Genomic DNA, 19356 nt, shown 5'->3' on the forward strand with positions numbered 1-19356 from the left:
ATTGTTAATGGCATTGGGATTTCATCTTTTATCCAGTTTCATCTAAACTTGAAAGGCATAACATTATATTCTATTGTTTCAGGCTTCACTTCGTGGAAGTAATTGATATCCATTATTGAAATAGAAAGAAAGACTCGTACTTTTCCACAGATTTTATTATACGGCACGACGCGTTTCACCGACTTGCGGCATCATCAGGTACAAATTTGCAAAACAGACAGAGCAAGCATATATACCCTCAGGACAGAGTGGGGGCGGGGAGGGTTGGAAGGATTTGAGGGGGGTGGGGGCTCGCAGGTGCGTTGATGGTCAAAACAATCCATCAACGCACCTGCGAGCCCCCACCCCCCTCAAATCCTTCCAACCCTCCCCGCCCCCACTCTGTCCTGAGGGTATATATGCTTGCTCTGTCTGTTTTGCAAATTTGTACCTGATGATGCCGCAAGTCGGTGAAACGCGTCGTGCCGTATAATAAAATCTGTGGAAAAGTACGAGTCTTTCTTTCTATTTCAATAATGGCATAACATTATGTTCAACTTCTCCAAACTCTACTTAGATGTGGTCTCCAAACCCACTCTTTAGGTTCACATAATAATCATGACTTGTCAAAATCCTTGCATTTGTTCTCATTCCTCTCTAAAATGTTGGCAAATTGAATCTGCGTACAATAGGGATTCCAAACTTTAAGCCATCAAAACATTGTCAAAAGTAAAATTGGTAGGCAAAAACTTTGTGTTCAATCCAGCAATATTAATAACATAGCTTCTCAACACCTTTCTTATGAGGATGAAATTTCATTCTGTGATACCAATAATAACTTTTAACATTTTATTTGATATTTGGGTTGTTTTTGTTGTCTTACCGCCAAACTAATTTCCATAACAGCTGAAATACTTCAAGAATATTAGATTGAATAAATCCTGCATTTAATGTTTCCACCAAATTTAGATTCAATCACATGCTGGCACCAAACTGAGAATAGATCATTGTTTATGAAATATTGCAAGTATTCATTGGCTTCTGTGACATTTGATTGCTCTCTCTAGAGCAATTAAGGCTGCAAACCACATCTATTTGATTCATTGTTACTCAGTTGTTATTTTTCAATCCTTGTAGTAGAGTACTGCCTGCTTTATAGTATTTCACATGTGTATCTTGATAGCATTAAAAAATCAGAGCATTCCTTGAGGTACAAGACCCAGTATGCATTATTAAAATAACTGTTCTCCACTCTTTGATGATTTTACTCAAGGTTTATAACATGCATTTAAGAATTATTGTGAACTATTCTCATGATTTATGTTTGATGCCGTTATTTTGGGTACCATTGTTTAAGAAAATTTTTAGTTAATTTGGATATAAAATCTGGTCTTTGTGGCAAGAGGATGAGTGTAATTAAGAGGCTTTGAGATATGGGTGTAGAGAAGAATGGAGAAATTAATTTTAGCAAAGAAGAAAAAAAATGGCAGGAGAGAAGCAGACATGATTAAGGGAAACTTGAAGTAGGCAGAAAAACATGGGGTGGTAATAGGGTGTTCAATGCCAGGATAAAGGGGATAATGTTAGCTAAGTGGGGAGAGTAAGGAGAGAGTAAATAGGCTTTTTGAAAAGAATGATGGCTTGCAGGATTTAGAAGCTACTGACTGTGGTGCTTATATTTGGAGTCGTATTGAGTCTCTGAATGGAAGGCTGTGAAAATTCTGTTGGGACATGGGGGCCAAGTTTTTGGACTTGAGACCAGTGCTTGGGTCATGTCATGCTCCCTTGAACCGCTCTGGGATCCACTAAACCCCTGAGGTATTGGTTTGGGTGGCTCATAGAATCTTAGAGCACTGTAGATATTTTTTAGGCAAATGTGTAGGTTAGGTAGTGGAGTAAATTTAAATTCTAAGCTAAATTTTGCTGATGACAATATTACAAAGTGTAGGTCAGTTATTTCACCAACTCATTCATAGCACAGAGTCAGATATGATTATAGGAACTGAAAGTTGGTTAACAGATGATATCGCAGACAGCGAAATATTTCCCAAGTCCTTCACAGTTTATAGAAACTACAGACAGAATAGAGCTGAAGAAGGAGTGTTTATTGTGGTTAAAATCTCTAGCATTAGTAGAGCTGAGTTATTTCCTGATAACTGTATAGAAAGTGTTTGGAGTCTCAGTTAAAATACCCAGAACGAAAATAATATATGTCTGTGCATATTATAGACCACCCCTGGCTGGATTTAACTCAATACCAGATCTGGAAAGGCAGATAAAAAGCCTTACATCCCACAACAATGAGCATAGAATAATTATCAGTGGCAATTTTAATGTTCCCACAATAGATTGGGATTGGTGCAGTTTTATAAATGGAGGTAAAGACAAGGATTTATGCGAGTCCCTCTTGTTGACATTCCCCTCAAATTCCCTACATCAATCAGTCAATTCACCAACAAGGGGAAAGAACATTTTTGATCCATTAGCTACAAATATACCCAAAAAGGTCTTAACTGTAGAAGTTATTGACGGAATTGGTAATCACAGGGCTGTAAATGCAAAATTTTCCCTAAGTGGAGATAAAGTTAAAAAACCCAAGAGAAAGCTTAATTTATTCAATAAAGATGACTATGATGGCTTAAAATGTGAGTTAAACTGTTCCTTTCTTAGATTTGATGCAGTAAGTAAAACCAGGAGTCTCGAGGATACTTGGAATTTTCTTGCGATATCAAGTTCAGTTATACAGTTTCATGCCTAGTAAATATATAAGAGAGAATAAGGAATCCTGTTAGTACAACTCCGAAGTACGGAAATCTCTAAGATGGCAAAGGGTAAGCCATGCCAGAATAAAAAACGGGGTTAAAGATAAAGTCAACAAAACCATACAGAATAACAAAGCATCTAGGTCCACTGCCAAGAAGACCTACCGGAAGGTGCTAGCGGAATTCAAAAGGAAAAAATTAGTTGAACATTTAAATGATAACCCAAAGATGTTTTGGTCCTACATCAGGGAAGTGCAGTGAAAAAAGTCCACAGTAAACTCATTGAACAACGAAAAGGGGGATAAAGTAATGAGCAGTTTAGATAAAGCCAACATATTAAACTCATTCCTCCAGAATGTTTTCAACATGCTCACAGAATATATCCGAGAGCCATCCGAAAACATTTCAGCAGCCAATGAAAGCAATCGACTTTTCCACCTGCGGAATAGAAGTACTCCTTAAAAGCATCGACCCCAACAAATCTCCGAGACCTGATGTGATACCGGCGCGCGTGTATAAAGAACTGTCATCTAAAATTGCCCCTTATCTTGTTATAATATTTAAGAAATCATTAGCAAAAGAAAGTGTGCTTCTGTAATGCCTGCATTTAAAAACAGAGACTGGAAGCACCCCAGTAATTAAAGGGCAATATCGCTCAATTCCATCTCCTGTAAGATTCTTGAACACATCATTCTTATCATTTTGGTTAATGCTTTTCAATTTCACTTGCATTACCGTCTTTCCTGTTTTAGCCTCTTGAATCTGATGTTAAACTTCATTGGTACTAAATTATGAACTGAATCTGAAACTGTGTGAATTAATCATTCTGTTCCTACTTCTGTCCTTGACAATGATATAGTTTAACTTATAATACTCTGAATTCCATATTATTTTCTATGTAAATGTACATCTATAATGGTTTTAAAATTAAATGTTCGTCATGGTCAAACTCAGTCTCCTACAGAACTCTATAACTTTCTCTCACAGTCATTCTTGGTTCCTAAACCATAGTCCCCTACCTCACTACCATCTCTCCCTTCACCTACTGTTGCATTCCAATCCACCATCACTGTCAAATGCTTCCTTCCAGGGACACCTGCAGTGGGTTTCTCTATTTGATCATTTATCCCATATATTTCTTCTTCTCTATGAATATTTGTTTGTACACATCTCACCTGAATAATCACCAACTTAGCTGTTTTAGCTTTTACTTCTATTACATCACACACTTCCTCTGTTTACTATGCTTCTTCCTACCTTTACGTTCAATATTTTTACCAATCCTCCCAAGCTCTCTTCTCTGCTTATCTCGTTATTAGCTCTCTTCGCTATTACTCTTACATCTATCCCTCCAGTTATACCCACAATTCTTCCACCTCACCTCGAACAGCTCTAAAATATCTATTGTTACTCTCTCCATCTACCATCATTTTATCTTTCCATCTACCATCAATTCCTTGCCCACAATATTGTCCTAATATTCCAAATCCCTATTCTAGCTGATTCAGTTCTCTTCCGTGATAATCTTCCAAGCTGTTACCGTCAATTCTGCTTTGCAAGATTGCACATGTTGACGACTGAACAGGCCTTGCCTCCTCTGCTGCTGGGCATGACATACAGCTCACTGGGCTGGGTCCCATAGTTGCCAGGATGGATTTTCTAATTTGCTTTCATCATATTTCCTTAGTGTAAACGATTGAGATGTATTGTATTCCTTAGTATTCTTTTTTTCACTATCACTTTAAATGCCCTCCCCACTTGGGTTAGATGCCTTTGCAATTGTCTCACAAAGGAACAGACCATGAGTGTCCTACCTTTCCTCTTGATCCTACCCTTGATATCTGGGTATCATTACTTAACAAAAATTTTAGTTATTATGATAGGACTTTAACGATTAAAATATTTCATTATCCTGATACTTCAACTGTATTTGGATATTTTACACTGAGTATTTAAACGAAAGTGTCAAGCTTGATACTATGGTAATTACTTGCTCCGTTTTATGCATATAGTTGCCTCTTATAAAATCAATTTAACCAAATCTTGCTTTGGTCATCACATACATATTTCTTGAATACTAATCAAAAAGCAGCCAGGCTTCATTTGTTCTTCCTTCCTTTCATAATTTTCTTTTTTTCCAGCTCTCCTATCTTTTTCATTTGCTTATCTTGTTCCTGACACACCTTTAATTGGGAAAAGGTTTAATGTCTTAGATCTCCATAAGATAGGCGTGGTACCAATCCCCGGTAGTGAAAAAATGGGTCGGCAAAAATTGAGCATCACATTTAGTCGAGCATTAGGTATAATAATGATTAATCAAAGTGCATTAATTAATACAAGTATTATGTGCTCAAGTTTACTTTCCTTAATTAAGTCTTGACCACATATGGGGTAATGCAGCATGGTTAATTTATTCCAGATTGGAAAGATAGATGCTAATTATTTTTCAATTATTCATAATAATAATATTAGCATGTTCCTTATTAAGGCATACAGAACAACATTCATGCATTCTGCAGCTTCTAGATGAATTAAAGCTGGCAAAATGATTTGATTATTAAATTTATTTTTACTTATGTGTAATAAATTGAAGGTTCAAATTTAGAATAAATTGGTTATTAGCACACAAAAATCTAATAGAGGATGCTTTAATGACCAAAGAGAGAGAGCTCCATGGCAGCCTGATGGTTTGTTACAGAGACAAATTCTCTTAATATTGAAATGGCTCTTGGATTTACATCAATTGATCAAGATATACGAAAAGAAAATCCATCAAAATTAACCTCTTCTCTACTTCAACCTAATATAATAGATGCACACTATCCTATGCCAAAATAAATAATTAATCACTTATTTGTTCAGTTTTCAAATATGCATGGCATGCTTTCTACTAATAACGTGTACTCTTCCTGAATAACATCATAATCATTATTGATTTTTCTTTGAGAGAGAGATCTGCCAGTGCGACTTGGGTGTTTTCTTTGGATTATGTATTTGTGTTTTAATTTTGTGTCAGCTTTTCCATGTAATTTAATATTCCTGAATTGCTTCTGAACAAAAAACATAACAAGGTCATTTTTGTGTTGAATTTTTTGCTAATTAGTTGTATTTTTGTGTGGGATAAAATGAGCAACGTAAGCTTATTTATATGTAGCGGATGGGGAAATCATGGGAAACGTTCTCTTCAAATCTTGGACAAAAACTAATAAAAAAATTGTTTCTAAGTGTGGTTTTTTGTTGACTTTTTTAATACCTACTTTCAACTCTTGTCAAATTTAACATTTTGATCAATGAATTCAAAAGTCAACGCTGTTATATCTGGTGGTGGTCATTTCTTTGTCAATAATGATTTTCACCGTGCCTAATATCTTTTTGACCCAGACATTAATAATGTCCGTGACCACTCATAAAAATTCTCTTTGGGAGTTTGGGAAGAGCAAAAGAGGTCGTAAAGAAAGGAAGGCAAGCAATTTTCATTTTCCTTAAATGATAAACTAGATAATCCCATGAGACTTAAAAAGGTCAGTTGTTTGATGCTTGTTTGCTTCTGGCATCAATTTTTTTTTTAGTATTTTCCCTTGGAATTGCTCGAACCTGTTCCTACGCATCCTGATCGCACAGACCATGGAAGAGTTTGGTGACCTTCATAAGGGAGCCATTAAGAAGGAGGAAACCCTCAGTGGGCTGCAAGAAAGGGATGACATCATCAAGAGGAAGGGGGACCAAGGGGCAGAGGGTCTTGGCCAGTCATTCAGGGTTAGGTGTCCTTGTCCTACTGAGAGGAAACCGTGATAATTTACATTTATTAGTTAAGGAATTTCTTCTTTTTCATGTACATGTGCCTTTTTCATATTTTAGAGATGTATATTATATTACTTGTAAAAATTTAAATAAATGTTAAGAAAAGAGTGTTGAATTACTTATTTCCCTTGTGTGCAGTGAAATAAATGTGGAATTTAGTAATAAAAGTTCATGGTTTGCTATAAATGGGCAGAATTAAACATCGTGATTCATCACGTGAGTTGGTTTATAGCAGCTATCCAAATTAAATCATGTTCCTTGTCAATTTCTTCTTTCCCTCTTAGCTCTTTGCACTGGTATCTTCTATCACCCTAGCCCATTAGTTAATCCTTGGCCTTCCTCTGTAATTCCCGTCCTCAACGTTTTTTTTAATTGTGATCTTCAGTAAAACTATAACAACTCAGTTTCCCTCTTATTCTTGTCGGTGACAATACCTCTCTTAACCCACCCATGAAAACACCTTTTCATTAGTCCATACATTTTATTATCATCATTCTTCTGCAGCAATACTTTTCCATCTCTTCTTTTCCATGCTGCTCCTAACTCTCACTTCCTTTGAAAAGTAGACTCCATCAAGGTAAAATTTGCATCCTATTCTACAGCTCAACAAATACATCAGAGGAGCCCGTGATGATTTCCTTTTGTAGAGCGGTTGGGTTGCCATAACCCTTAACTATTGTATGTTGTGACAAAGCAATCAAAAAGATGAATCCGATGAGGGTATCGATGTGAGATAGAAATATGCCTGACCAGTAGCATCTTCAGACAGAGATAGAACTTCTACGAGGAGACATCAATGGTAGCAAACGATTCTCTTAAGTTCACTACATTCTTATTCTCATTTTTCATGTTCTGTAAAAGATAATGAAACTTGTATGTTCCTGTTCTTCAGTCTGATGATCACTTCTCAGGGTATATACAGCAAAACCCTCCCAATGGACTATAACCTTGACGTGGTGGAATGGCTTGTGTTCTGATGACTCCTGAATCTGTGCTGGCTGGAGCAAGGGTCACCTATGCCACATAGGTCGAAGGGTAAGAGCCAAGGCAGTAGGTAATCTCTGTAGCAACTGTTCCTCAGCGAGGTGGCTGCAAAAGCATCTGACCCCAATGGGGCGGCCATTTGAGTGACATTGTCACATTATAAACACTATTGAGGAAGGTAACGGGAAACTAAAACAATTATTTATCCCACAACCAAATCTGGACACATGTATATAAATCCTGGTATAGTGGAACCTTGGTGAGGCTGAGTGGTTTGTCATGTCATCTGACGAAATCTTTGAGTCCCAATCACATTCGACAGCTTGAGTAGAGAAGAAGATGCTGAAGAGGATCAATTAGAGTAGGATATTTGAATGTTAGGAATATATATATAAAAACGGTAAACACAGTAGTCATCCCGAAGGTCGGTTTGGTAGGCGATTGTAGACTTCACCCAGCCCTAAGCCCGATGGCGTATGAAATTCTCACATCAGGGTAGGGGGGCCAGTTCCTTTCCCTGTGCCAATTATGGTTTCCCAGGAAGATCTGGTACCCGAAAAATCACATAGCTAGGGTGGAGCTACAGCCCAGAGCGCCTTGCATGGGAATTGAACCTGGGCCCCTCCAGTCAGCAGTCCAAGGCTCTACCTCCTGGACTACCATGACCCACACACACACACACACACACACACACATATATATATATATATATATATATATATATATATATATATATATATATATATATATATATATATATATATATAAAGCATATTGCTTGTACTAAGTATGCCAAATATTCATTGATTGAAAAGGAACCTTCTAGACAGACCTAGATTCCTTAATAAATTGTTTGATTGTATGTATTTGTATCAATAACTGAAGTTCTCATAAAGAATCAGGATAATATGACAAAGGACTCATTACCAGTGGCTCTTCTTAATGTCAATGTTTTCTTCTTCAAATATTCCATCATTTTCCACTTGGTTTTCACTATCTACTATTCCCTTCAATATAGCCCTTTAAAAGCATTCCCTATTTAATACATACCCTGTCAACTTTCTCCTCTGCTGTTATAATGTGTCCACCACTTAGATTTCCTTCTCTGGGTATTATGTATACCATGAGTCAATTGATTCTTCAATTCTACTGACATCTGGCAATTCTCCACTTATGTAAATCTCACTGCATAACTGTGTTAATTTAATTGATCCTATTATCCATCATCTAGGTTCTAAATATGTTTCTTGATAGCTTCTAAATCAGAGTTATTCAAATTTAGAACCTGTCATTTTTTTCAGCAAAATTTAATCAGCATGCCTCCTCTCATGTTTCTACATTTCAACTCTGCTGCCCCTCATATCCTTTCAACTATTCTTGTTCCAAACTCGCCCTTCTGTAACTGATTAAAATATGGTAAAATCCCCTTCAATCTCTTTCATAACCTCTATTCTTTCAGGTACATAAACCAAATCATTATTTTAAGGGTTCTTTCCATTCCATGATTCCAGGGAGAATCAATCCATTCAGACTGAAAAAAAAACAAGGAAATAATGGAGTAGATAGTATGATTTTGGATGCTCAGCAGTTGAATATGGCAAAGAGAAGGTACGTTATTTTCATGTTATACTTCCTGAATTTCATTGCAGCATTCTATAATACTAAACTCCACAGTAGCATAAAAATTAGAGTGTGATACTTGGCAGTGTGACTTCATAGCAGGAAAAAATTGTACAGGGCGATTGGCACAACATAGTTGGAGTCTTTGAGAATGTTTCCTCTAAACAAGATAGGTTATGATGTCTGGATGACCTATCAGAAAGCATGTTTCTGAGTCTGCATATAATATGCTTCAAGTTCCATGCTTTTCTATAATTGTCTTCCCTCCAAGACCTGCCCTAGTTTCTCCACTCTATAGATATATAGTTAATCAATTGGAGGTGATCAAATGACTACTAATTATGTAAATTACTTGTGTACCACCATGTAGTATATCTGTTGCTGCCTTGAATAATATTGTATTAGTGAAGCTCTAGGCTTGAAAAAATAGCAATGAAAATATAAGTTGCATGCCATTTCGCATCATGTAGACCGCTAATTGAATATGCTGTAGACATTTGAGAGGTATCACAGAAAACAATAACTTCAGATGTGAAAAAATTCATGTAAAAGCATTCACTTTGAAAAACTACTCCGGAAAGACTCCATAAATTGGGGGATAATGATAGCATGTTAATGATAAAGACAATTATTATTCAAAATCATTCTCAATAATGCATGGAAATAATAAAGTATGAATAATGGTACTCAAAGACCCAATGATGGTAGGTTAATCCCATTAGGACTACCTCAATTGGTGATTTTACTGCCTGCATTGAGTCCCATTGTATCACCTCAGGTTATTCTTAACCAGCCTTATACCATCTGCCAAATGGACAACACTGTTTTCAGTAGTGATAGAAAGGCTAGGGTGTTCCGATGACCCCTAGAGCTGTGCTGGCTGAATTATGAATGCTCCTCTCGGATCACCTGTGCCACACAGTTCAAAGGGTAGAAGCTAGATAAAAGGTCCCTGCAGCATCTGTTTTTCAATAAGGTGGCTGCAAAGGCATCTGACGCCAGTGAGGTAGGCGTTGAGTGATGGTATCACATTGTAAACACTTTTGTGGAAGGTTACAGGAAACCGCAACGATTACTTAACCTTCATCTAAATATGGACACAATTATTAATATAAATCCGGGCAACTATGGAACTCAGGGTGGCACCACTCAATTTTTAAATGCCCGGAATTCATTTTATGACTAATCAGAATGTTGCTTCACTAGTTCATTTATTGATTCCAGCACAAGTTTTACAGATGGCAATATTTCCTGTCAAGGATGCGTAATTAGACCGGAGTGCTTTTTATGCACAAAGAAATCAAGTATTGAAATAATTTCATGATCTTTGTTAGGGTTCACTTGTTTGAACATGAGACTTTGGTAGTGATATGATTGCTATCTAAATGTATGCTATGCTATACTAAATATGTGCGGAGAGTGAACCCATGATTCAAAAAAGAAAAAACCTGTTAATTCAGAGAAACTGAAAATCACAGTACGCATATTTACATGATGTACCTGGAAAAGTGTAGTTATACATAAAGCAAAAGGTACAGCAGGGTAGCTGGATCACCCTTTATCTCTAACATTCTCACCCAAGTGTAAGAAGAATGGTAGACTAGGTGCCTGACTTTTTATGCAAGTGCATACTTGAAAATGATACCGAAGAGAAATTCCTACATTATTGTAGGCAAATTTGTACGAAGCGGAAATACAGTTTTCTTTTAATTGCTTATTTGATTGCACCCCTAATCGATTTAAGTTTCATTGACTTTGATTAATTAAGTGCATTTTAAATAAGCTAACTTACATTAATGTAATGTGTATTCTCACATTATTGCTTGTATTAGCAATTTCTGATGAGAGGTAATTTACCTAATTTGTCTTCTTGGCACCAAGCAAAGGAAATAATGACTATATATATATATATATATATATATATATATATATATATATATAATATATATATATAAGCAATAATCTATTAGCAAAGCTAATACAAGCAATAATGTGAGAATACACATTACATTAATGTAAGTTAGCTTATATATATATATTTATATATATATATATATATATATATATATATATATATATATATATATATATATATGTATATATATATATATATATATATATGTATATATATATATATATATATGTATATATATATATATATGTATATATATATATATGTATATATATATATATATATATATATATATGTATATATATATATATATGTATATATATATATATATATATATTTATATATGTATATATTTATATATATATATATTTATATATATATATATATATTTATATATATATATATTTATATATATATATATTTATTTATATATATATTTATTTATATATATATTTATTTATTTATATATATATATTTATTTATTTATATATATATATAAACCATTTCCCAACTCTCTGCTCCTGGTAGGGTCGCCCATACCAAATAGGTTGGGAGCCAGTTGTCAACTTAGCAACTATTCCTCAATAAGGCAGCTTCAAAGGCATCTGATCTCACTGGGGTGGGCATTGAGTAATCAGTGTCTCGCTGAAAATATTATTGGGGACAGGGCAACAGGAAACCACTTCAAATTATTTATCCCATGACTTGTATGATGACAATGATGAAAATGAGTCCTGGTAACTATGGGACAGAGCTCAATCAGCTGTATATCCCGCCCAGCAGTGGGATAGCTAACTTTGGCTTTTTTTAAACTTTGTTTTTTCCTGTATATCTAGAATGCAAGATACTTTTATCTAAAGAGTTGCACCTTCGGTAGTCTTTTTCAAAGTTTGTTTATGACTGCATTCATGCGTTCTAGTTTAGCATTCCACCAAGGATTTTGATTATCGAGCTTGGTGTAAACTGGAATATTTTCCATTAATGTGTCGTTAATGGCAGAAATTAATTTAGAAATGCACTCATTGATAGGTTTAGAGCGGGGAATCCAAAGTAAACGTTTATCAATATAAAATAATTTTTTTAAGAAGCTATCATTGAATTTTTCCTAATTCACGCTACCAAAGTTAAATCTTGTTTGTGGTGTCGATATCTTTAGCCATCCTTAATTTTTTCAATAGTAGCCTATCATCACTTGTTATTAGATTAGGCACGACCTTCGACCCATTAATCTTTCTAAGAAGTAGGGCCCTTATTAAAGTTAGTTCGATATTTAATGAACCGTTTAGACTATGGAAAGTTTCCGGTTTGCCAAGAGGACACCAAGAGAAATTAAATCAAATAAATCCATGGGGGTAGACAACATACCGAACGACTTCAAGGGAAATGTGGGAAGAAGAGTCTTTATCGACTAATTCGTAGCATTTATGAGAAAGAAATCTGGCCGGAAGACTTTGTGAGATCAGTGTTAGTTCCTATTCCAAAAAGGGGATATCCAAAAATATGCGGGGAATACAGTAAAATAACCTTGATTTTGTACATAGCTAAGGAGAATCCTTATTAGTGAGGAATACAGAATAATAACCTAGACTTAGCCCATAGCCAAAGTGGCTCTTAGAATCAATAAGAGGATGGAGAGCAGAGAAAATGAATATAGGAGATGACCAGTTTGGCTCTATGAAGGGGAGAGGCATGTGTATGTCACAGCAGTAATGAGGTCACACTAATAGGAAGGGACATAGAATACAGTCAGGATGTATTTGTCTCATTTGTATACTTTTGAAAAGGTATTTGATAGGGTTAATAGGGAAGAATAAATGAGTATATTGCAGAAAATTTGATAAGACTAGCTGGAAGTAGACTTATCCACAACCTGTTCATGACACAGACTTCACAGGTAAAAGTGGTGGATGTGCAGTGTTAGGAAGAGGAGTAAGACAGGGGTGTCCATTGTCACCTGTACTTATCAAATTAAATGTGGAGGAAATGGTAAAAAAGGTATGGGAAGAACCGGCGGTAAGAATGATAATCAGAGGGGCATTCATAAAATCAGTTAAGATTAGCAGATCATCAAGCTTTAGTTTATCAGTCAGCCAAAGGTTGCAAACTGCTGAGTGCATTGAAAGATCAGTGCAATAGGTATGGGATGAGAATAAATGTAAATAAAACAAAGGTTATGAATTTGTCAAGGAAAGACAAGCTAAGCTTAAAATTAAAATAGGAGGGCAAAAACTTGGTCAGGTGGAACAATTTACATATCTCGGAAGTGTTTCGGACCAAAATGGTCAAAGTAGTAGGGAGGTAAGAAGAATTACATTAGGCAAAGAAGATTTCACAAGGAGGAGGGAATTGACAACAGGGATGGTGATTAAGGATGTTAAGAAAAGACTTGTTAAAACTTAGATATGAAGTGTAGTTATGCACGACACAGAAACATTGTCATTGAAGCAGGATAATAGACATATATTGTAGGGTTTTGAAATGTTAGTATGGAGAAGGATGGAAAAGGTGATGTATGAGGGTGTGAGGGCTTTCCTTTCAGTCTACATCAGTGGTTTCAGACCACTCATGTAGACTGAAAGGAAAGCAAACAAGGAAGTGCTAGGCATGGTGGGAGGAGAGGGGATTGTCGGAAGAAGTCAAAAGGAGGCAAAAAATATGGATTCAGAGCATTGTGATTGGTGATGGGATGTTGTATACTGTAATTGAGGGGAGACTGTTAGGCCAACAAGGAAGGTATCTTGGACAGAAAAGAGGAAAAGAAGTAGGTGGAATTGATGAGGGTCTTTCTGCAGTGCATGATTTCAGGTTTTACTTCTTGTTCGGTAAGTAATTGTATTTTTGTACAATTGTTTTGGCTGTGTCCATCCAAACCTACCCTAACTGGTAGAATATCAATAATAACAATTAGGGATTTCATTTGCATATAGGGAATCAGAATGACGCTGTAGCTAACGTGCTGGCTTACTACCCTGAGGACCCAGGTTTGAATTTCAGGGGTGGCAGATATTTTTTGGGGAAAATCGATCCCTACTTGATGTACTTTGTTGAGAGTGCTTTGAATGAGCCCATCCTTTGGAAGGGGCAGTAAGCTGAGGACCCCTAGGAACCTTTTACTAAGTAAGCTAATGCCGATCCTGGGTTTCTCTACACTTTAAAATCCTTTCCTGTCCATCTGTAATGGCACAAATGACCTTAGCTCTCAGTCACCCCCCAAAAAACTAATGCTAACTATTTGCATATAAAGTCAGTTAAAACCAATTTTGACCTAGGAAGAAGTCAACTGAAATGCCAATAAAATAAATTGTTTTTGTAAACACTCTACAAGGACATTCAAAATAGAAAAAATTCATGATTGAAGATTTAGTATAGAGGTTTGGTATAGTCTAAGTTGGGCCTTTACCATTTTCTCTTTTTCCACAATGCTATTGAGCATGCACTCATTCATTGCTTTTACACAGTTATGCTCATTTTAAAATGCCGATTCAGGTGAATGACATGTAATTCATTCTGGAGTCTTCAACGACAAAATGGTACTTGAGCTTTAGGAATGCAATGTCACTAGAAATTGTATTTATCCATGCCTTTGGGCTAAAGAGAGGGGAGTTGTATGGGAATGATGGAATTTTAGTACTAGCACAATGGACTGAGCAAATCCAACCATGGCTACCCAAAAAAAATTGGTGATGCATCTAAAAAAACATTGAGTGTCAAATAATGTTTCAACAAAAAACAGCTTACAAACCTCAGGAGAAACATTTTGAAATTGGATTGGGTCCACGTTTTTGCAATAGGCAATAGTGTTCTTACAAATGGGGAATAACCCCGTGACGCTTGTATATCAGATGCCATGCAAATACTTGGAATTGTGTGCCAAGTACAGCATATTTGTGCTTGCAATGTTTAAATTCAAATCAAACAGGAAAACCAATGTATTAGGATTCTTTGGTTGCTATTTAATTACAATAGATAAGTGCATGTAATTGTCTTGTTTGGGGGTTATTTGGAAGGTCTCAATGTTGCCCAATTAAAGACATTAAATAAATAAAATAATAGCTCAGGTGATCACGAAGTTATATTTATTAAATCTATGGGATTCTCACTCTTATATGGTACTAAAATGAGATGGAATAAATGTCATCAATAATATTTAATCTTTTTTTGCCATTCATCAATTTATAGTTTCACAAAATCATGGTAGTATCTCCTCACATAACTTTGACCTAACATTGGATAATTAGGAGATATCCGTACTTGACTACAATAGGAAAAAACCTATACATGGAAAACTAAATTCTCTCAGATAAGGAAAAGTAAATAAAGAACTTTATAGCGATTTGAGCAATCAATCAACAGTTATTATTAGTCAACTACCAGTAAAGGTACACTGTTTGAGCCAAACAATGGTATGACAATTCCCTTCCCTCTCCTAGCAAAACACAACCTTTTCCAATCCAACACTGAAATAAGATCTTCAACTATGCATATTTTCTTCCAAAGTTCATTCCATCAAACTAGACTCAGCCATTTTTATCCCTTCCTTGTTTTCCTAACATTTTCCCCCCTATCAGTCTTTAACATCCCATTGCCAATCAATACTCTATGCATCCATCTTTCCTGCCTCCTTTGGATAATCATTATTTAATAAAATAATATTGTAATTAGCATTCACATTCATGCCAAAATTGAGTGCATAAACAGTGGTAAGGCATTTTCAAACAAGTATATTATTATTCCCTTCCATGGGATAACTTGGAAGCGTTCTGGCAGCTTCTGCCGTGACCCCTAGAGCTGTGCTGGCTGGAGCAATGATAATTACTCTAGTTATGGTCACTCATGTCAAATAGATTAAAGGTTAGGAGCCAGACGAAAGGTAGTCCTTGTAGCATCTGTTCCTCAGTGAGGCGGGTGCAAAGGCTTCTGAGCCCAGAGAGGCAGCCATTGAGTGATGGTATCACCAAAAATACTATAGAGGAAGACAACGGGAAACCACCTCAATTGTTATTCCCAAGACCCTAATGATGGACAGCATAGAAAATATCAGTCCTGGTAACTAAGGGACACAGCCCGATTGGCCGTGTGTCGTGCCCGGTAGCAGGAGAGGCAAGGCTTCCACGGTCGTCATCTCACGAAACACTCGCAAAAGAAAACAGACAGCAGCAGTGCAGAAGAAGAAGGCCAATTTAGTTAGAACAGGAACTTGGAATGTTAGGACAATTCTGAGGACAGGAAAATTAGAGAATATTAAGTGAGAGATGGAAACAGGAAATCTAGATATTTTAGGACCATGCAATGTGAGATGGAAGGATAGTGGGGATTACTGGAGGGATAGTTATAGAGTAATATACAGCGGAGAGGACGAGAGCCAACAAGGGATTGCCATAATATTGAATAAAAAGGTAGGAAGATGGGTAGTCAACATAGAGCATGCAAAGGATAGAATATTACTAGTAGAGATAAAAGCAGAACCAACCAACATGGTCATTGGTCAGGTATAAATGCCACCTAGCAATCATAAGAAGGAAGAAGTTGAAAGGATCTATGAACGTTAGAGGACATAATCGCATGTGTTCCTGCAGGAAACATTTGATAGTGGTGCGAGATTGGAACAGATGGTAGGCAAAGGAAGAGTAGGTAGTGAGGTGAGGGACTACAATTTAGGAACAAGAAATGACCGAGGGGAGAAAGCAATTGAGTGAGTGCAGTAGGACACAAAGGTTAGTCATCACCAACACTTAGTTTAGATGCCACAAAAGGTATAGGTATACATGGAAAATGACAGATAACTCATAAAGTTATCAGTCAGAATATATTATGGTTAGGCATAGGTTTAGGAACTGTGTGATCAATTCACACAGCCTCCCGGGAGCGAATGCAGACTCTGATCAAAATTTAGTTGTTAGCATCTGTTTAAAAAAGATAAGGTGGGGATGGGTGGGTGGTTAGGAAATGGAATGTAGAATCATTAACTCGATTCACAAGGAATAAGTTACAGCCGGCTGCAGAGAAAATCATGAATGAGGGAAAAGAGGTGAGTACTATTGAAGAAAATGAAAATATAGCAAAAAAGGGATATTGAAAACCATAAAAGAAATTATAGGAACTGTTAATTGGAAAAGGACAAGGTATCCATGGATCATGGATAAGATGATTAGAAAGATAGATGAGAGAAGGAAATGGAAGAATGTAAACACAGAGTTAGGTAGAAGGAAGTACATAGCGTTAAATAATAAATTAAGATGCATAACAAACAAAGCAAAAGTAGCTTGGTGGAATATGCAGTACAAGGATATGAAAAGTCTGCAGAGGAAGAATGAATTTGGTGCACAATACAAGAAGCTTAAAACACTAACGAGAAATAAGAAGGGAAGATCTGCGTTAACAGTAAGTAAGATAAGTCGGGTAAGAGAATAGCTGACACAGAAAAGACCCAAGGGATATGGAAGGAATAGGTAGAAGAACTGATGGCGAAGAACTTAGGTCAACAAGCTTAGACATAGAAAGAGAACATGATGTAGATGATTGCTTGGGTCCAGGCATACTGGACAATGAGATAGAAAGGGCCTTAAGGGAGATGAATGATAAGGCCTTAGAGGTGGACAACATTCCTGCAGAACTACTTAAAGGTTTAGGAAAATGTGGTACGAAGAAACTAAATGGACTGATTGGTGGCATCTATGAGGAAGGAATCTAGCCGGAAGACTTTGCGAGATCAGTCTTAGGTCGTATTCTGAAAATGGTAAAAGCTACATCATGTGAGGACTGCAGAACAATAAGTTTGATATCCAACGTAGCTCAAGTTGTTTTCAGGATTCATTAACAGGATAGAGAGTAGGGCAAATGATTACTTAGGGGATGATCAGTTTGGGTTTAGGAAGGGGAGAGGTACGCGTGATGCGATTGCAGTAATGAGAACTTCAAAAGGAAGAGGGAGTTCAAACAAGGAAGTGCTATGTATGGTGTGCGAGGAGAGGGGATTGTTGGGAGAAATCATAAGGAGGCAGGAAAAATGGATGAAAAGCATATTGATCAGTAGTGGGATGTTGGACAGCATAAAGGGAGAAAGAAAGGACACTATGAGGGATTTACCAAATAAAAAATATTATTATTAATCACGTTTATTACGTATTTATTATTTACATAAAAATAGGTATGTCTCAAGGATACAACTGATTGAATAATTTTGATCAGTTATAACACTTCACTCAGGAATATTAAATTTTTGTACAAGTATATTCCAGTTCTGAAAGTCCAGTATGTGGCTGACACAATTAAATTGTATAAACACAGTACTAAGTCCGATAGAAACAAATATTTTAAAACTACTGAGGAAAGTGCAACAGGCATTTGCAATTTTGCACATCATAAAATTAAAAAAAGGACATTTTAAAAACTACACTTAATTCACCAACATAGGGAGCTCAGTTAAATTAATTAATCCAATATTTACCCAAATAAGGATGAGGAAAACAATACTCACAGAAGTTGAGCATTTAATAGCATGAAAAATTTATTCAATCATTCTTTACTTTATTACTTTAATAATCTAATTTCACAATGAATAACCTCTATGAACAGATTTCACATTGACAAAAGCCAGTTTTCAGTTAAATTCTTCTTCATCAAACTAGATACTTAATTACCTTTCCACAGTTGAATGAAAAAAAAATTCTTCAATCATAATTTTGAAAGACCCTGGGTATCTATTAATGAAGATTAAGTAGCATAAACATTGCTCTCATAGTCCTTAACATAATGGCACTAGCAAATTGTTACTTGCATTCTCCAAGCATTTGTAGTGTCAACAATAACAATTAATAGATTACGTTACACCGCCAGGTATATACATCCCAAATATTGGCACATATTCAAGGCAGAAGCTAGATTATACTAGATTAGCAGATACAAATCATCTAAATAACAAGTAACATATCTTTGATTCCATTGGTAAAAGTAAGATTAAACTAACACTAAGTAACAAATGGTAAACATAATATTACAGTAAAAAGTACTCTAAAAGCTGGAGATACAGCCTTAATGTGGGATGAACCATTTAGATGCAACCTTGAAATGAAATCCCTTATATGGGTAGCTTTAACATGTAGCAGTGAGGTAATTTCAATCCAATCCTTGACTTCATTGCTCATGGGTTGGATAGAAAATATTTAACAGATGTGAAATAGCCTGTGAGCCATTAAAATTTTAATTTTTCCCAACAAAAATTTCAGCATCCGTACTTTGTATCCCTAAAAGCCTGCCTAACATGATACCTTAATAGATGGTGTTCCACAGAATTTTCAT

The 19356-nt window shown here is 36.0% G+C and overlaps 1 protein-coding gene across 3 annotated transcripts in view; it reads left to right on the forward strand.

The window, feature by feature from the left end:
• LOC139696263 (short-chain dehydrogenase/reductase family 16C member 6-like) overlaps positions 1-6650 on the forward strand; it is a 178497-nt gene extending 171847 nt beyond the window's left edge. For 2 of the 3 annotated variants that reach the window (XM_071594948.1, XM_071594949.1), the window contains one exon: positions 6311-6650. In XM_071594948.1, coding sequence (XP_071451049.1) covers positions 6311-6533 — 223 coding nt within the window. In that variant the 3' untranslated portion in view covers positions 6534-6650. The remainder of the gene's footprint in view (positions 1-6310) is intronic. The other variant, XM_071594950.1, reaches the window with a different exon arrangement.
• The last annotated feature ends 12706 nt before the right edge of the window (positions 6651-19356 follow it).

This window comes from Hetaerina americana, unplaced genomic scaffold (assembly GCF_022747635.1).
Source record: "Hetaerina americana unplaced genomic scaffold, ioHetAmer1.1.p SCAF_7, whole genome shotgun sequence".
Classification (NCBI taxonomy): domain Eukaryota; kingdom Metazoa; phylum Arthropoda; class Insecta; order Odonata; family Calopterygidae; genus Hetaerina; species Hetaerina americana.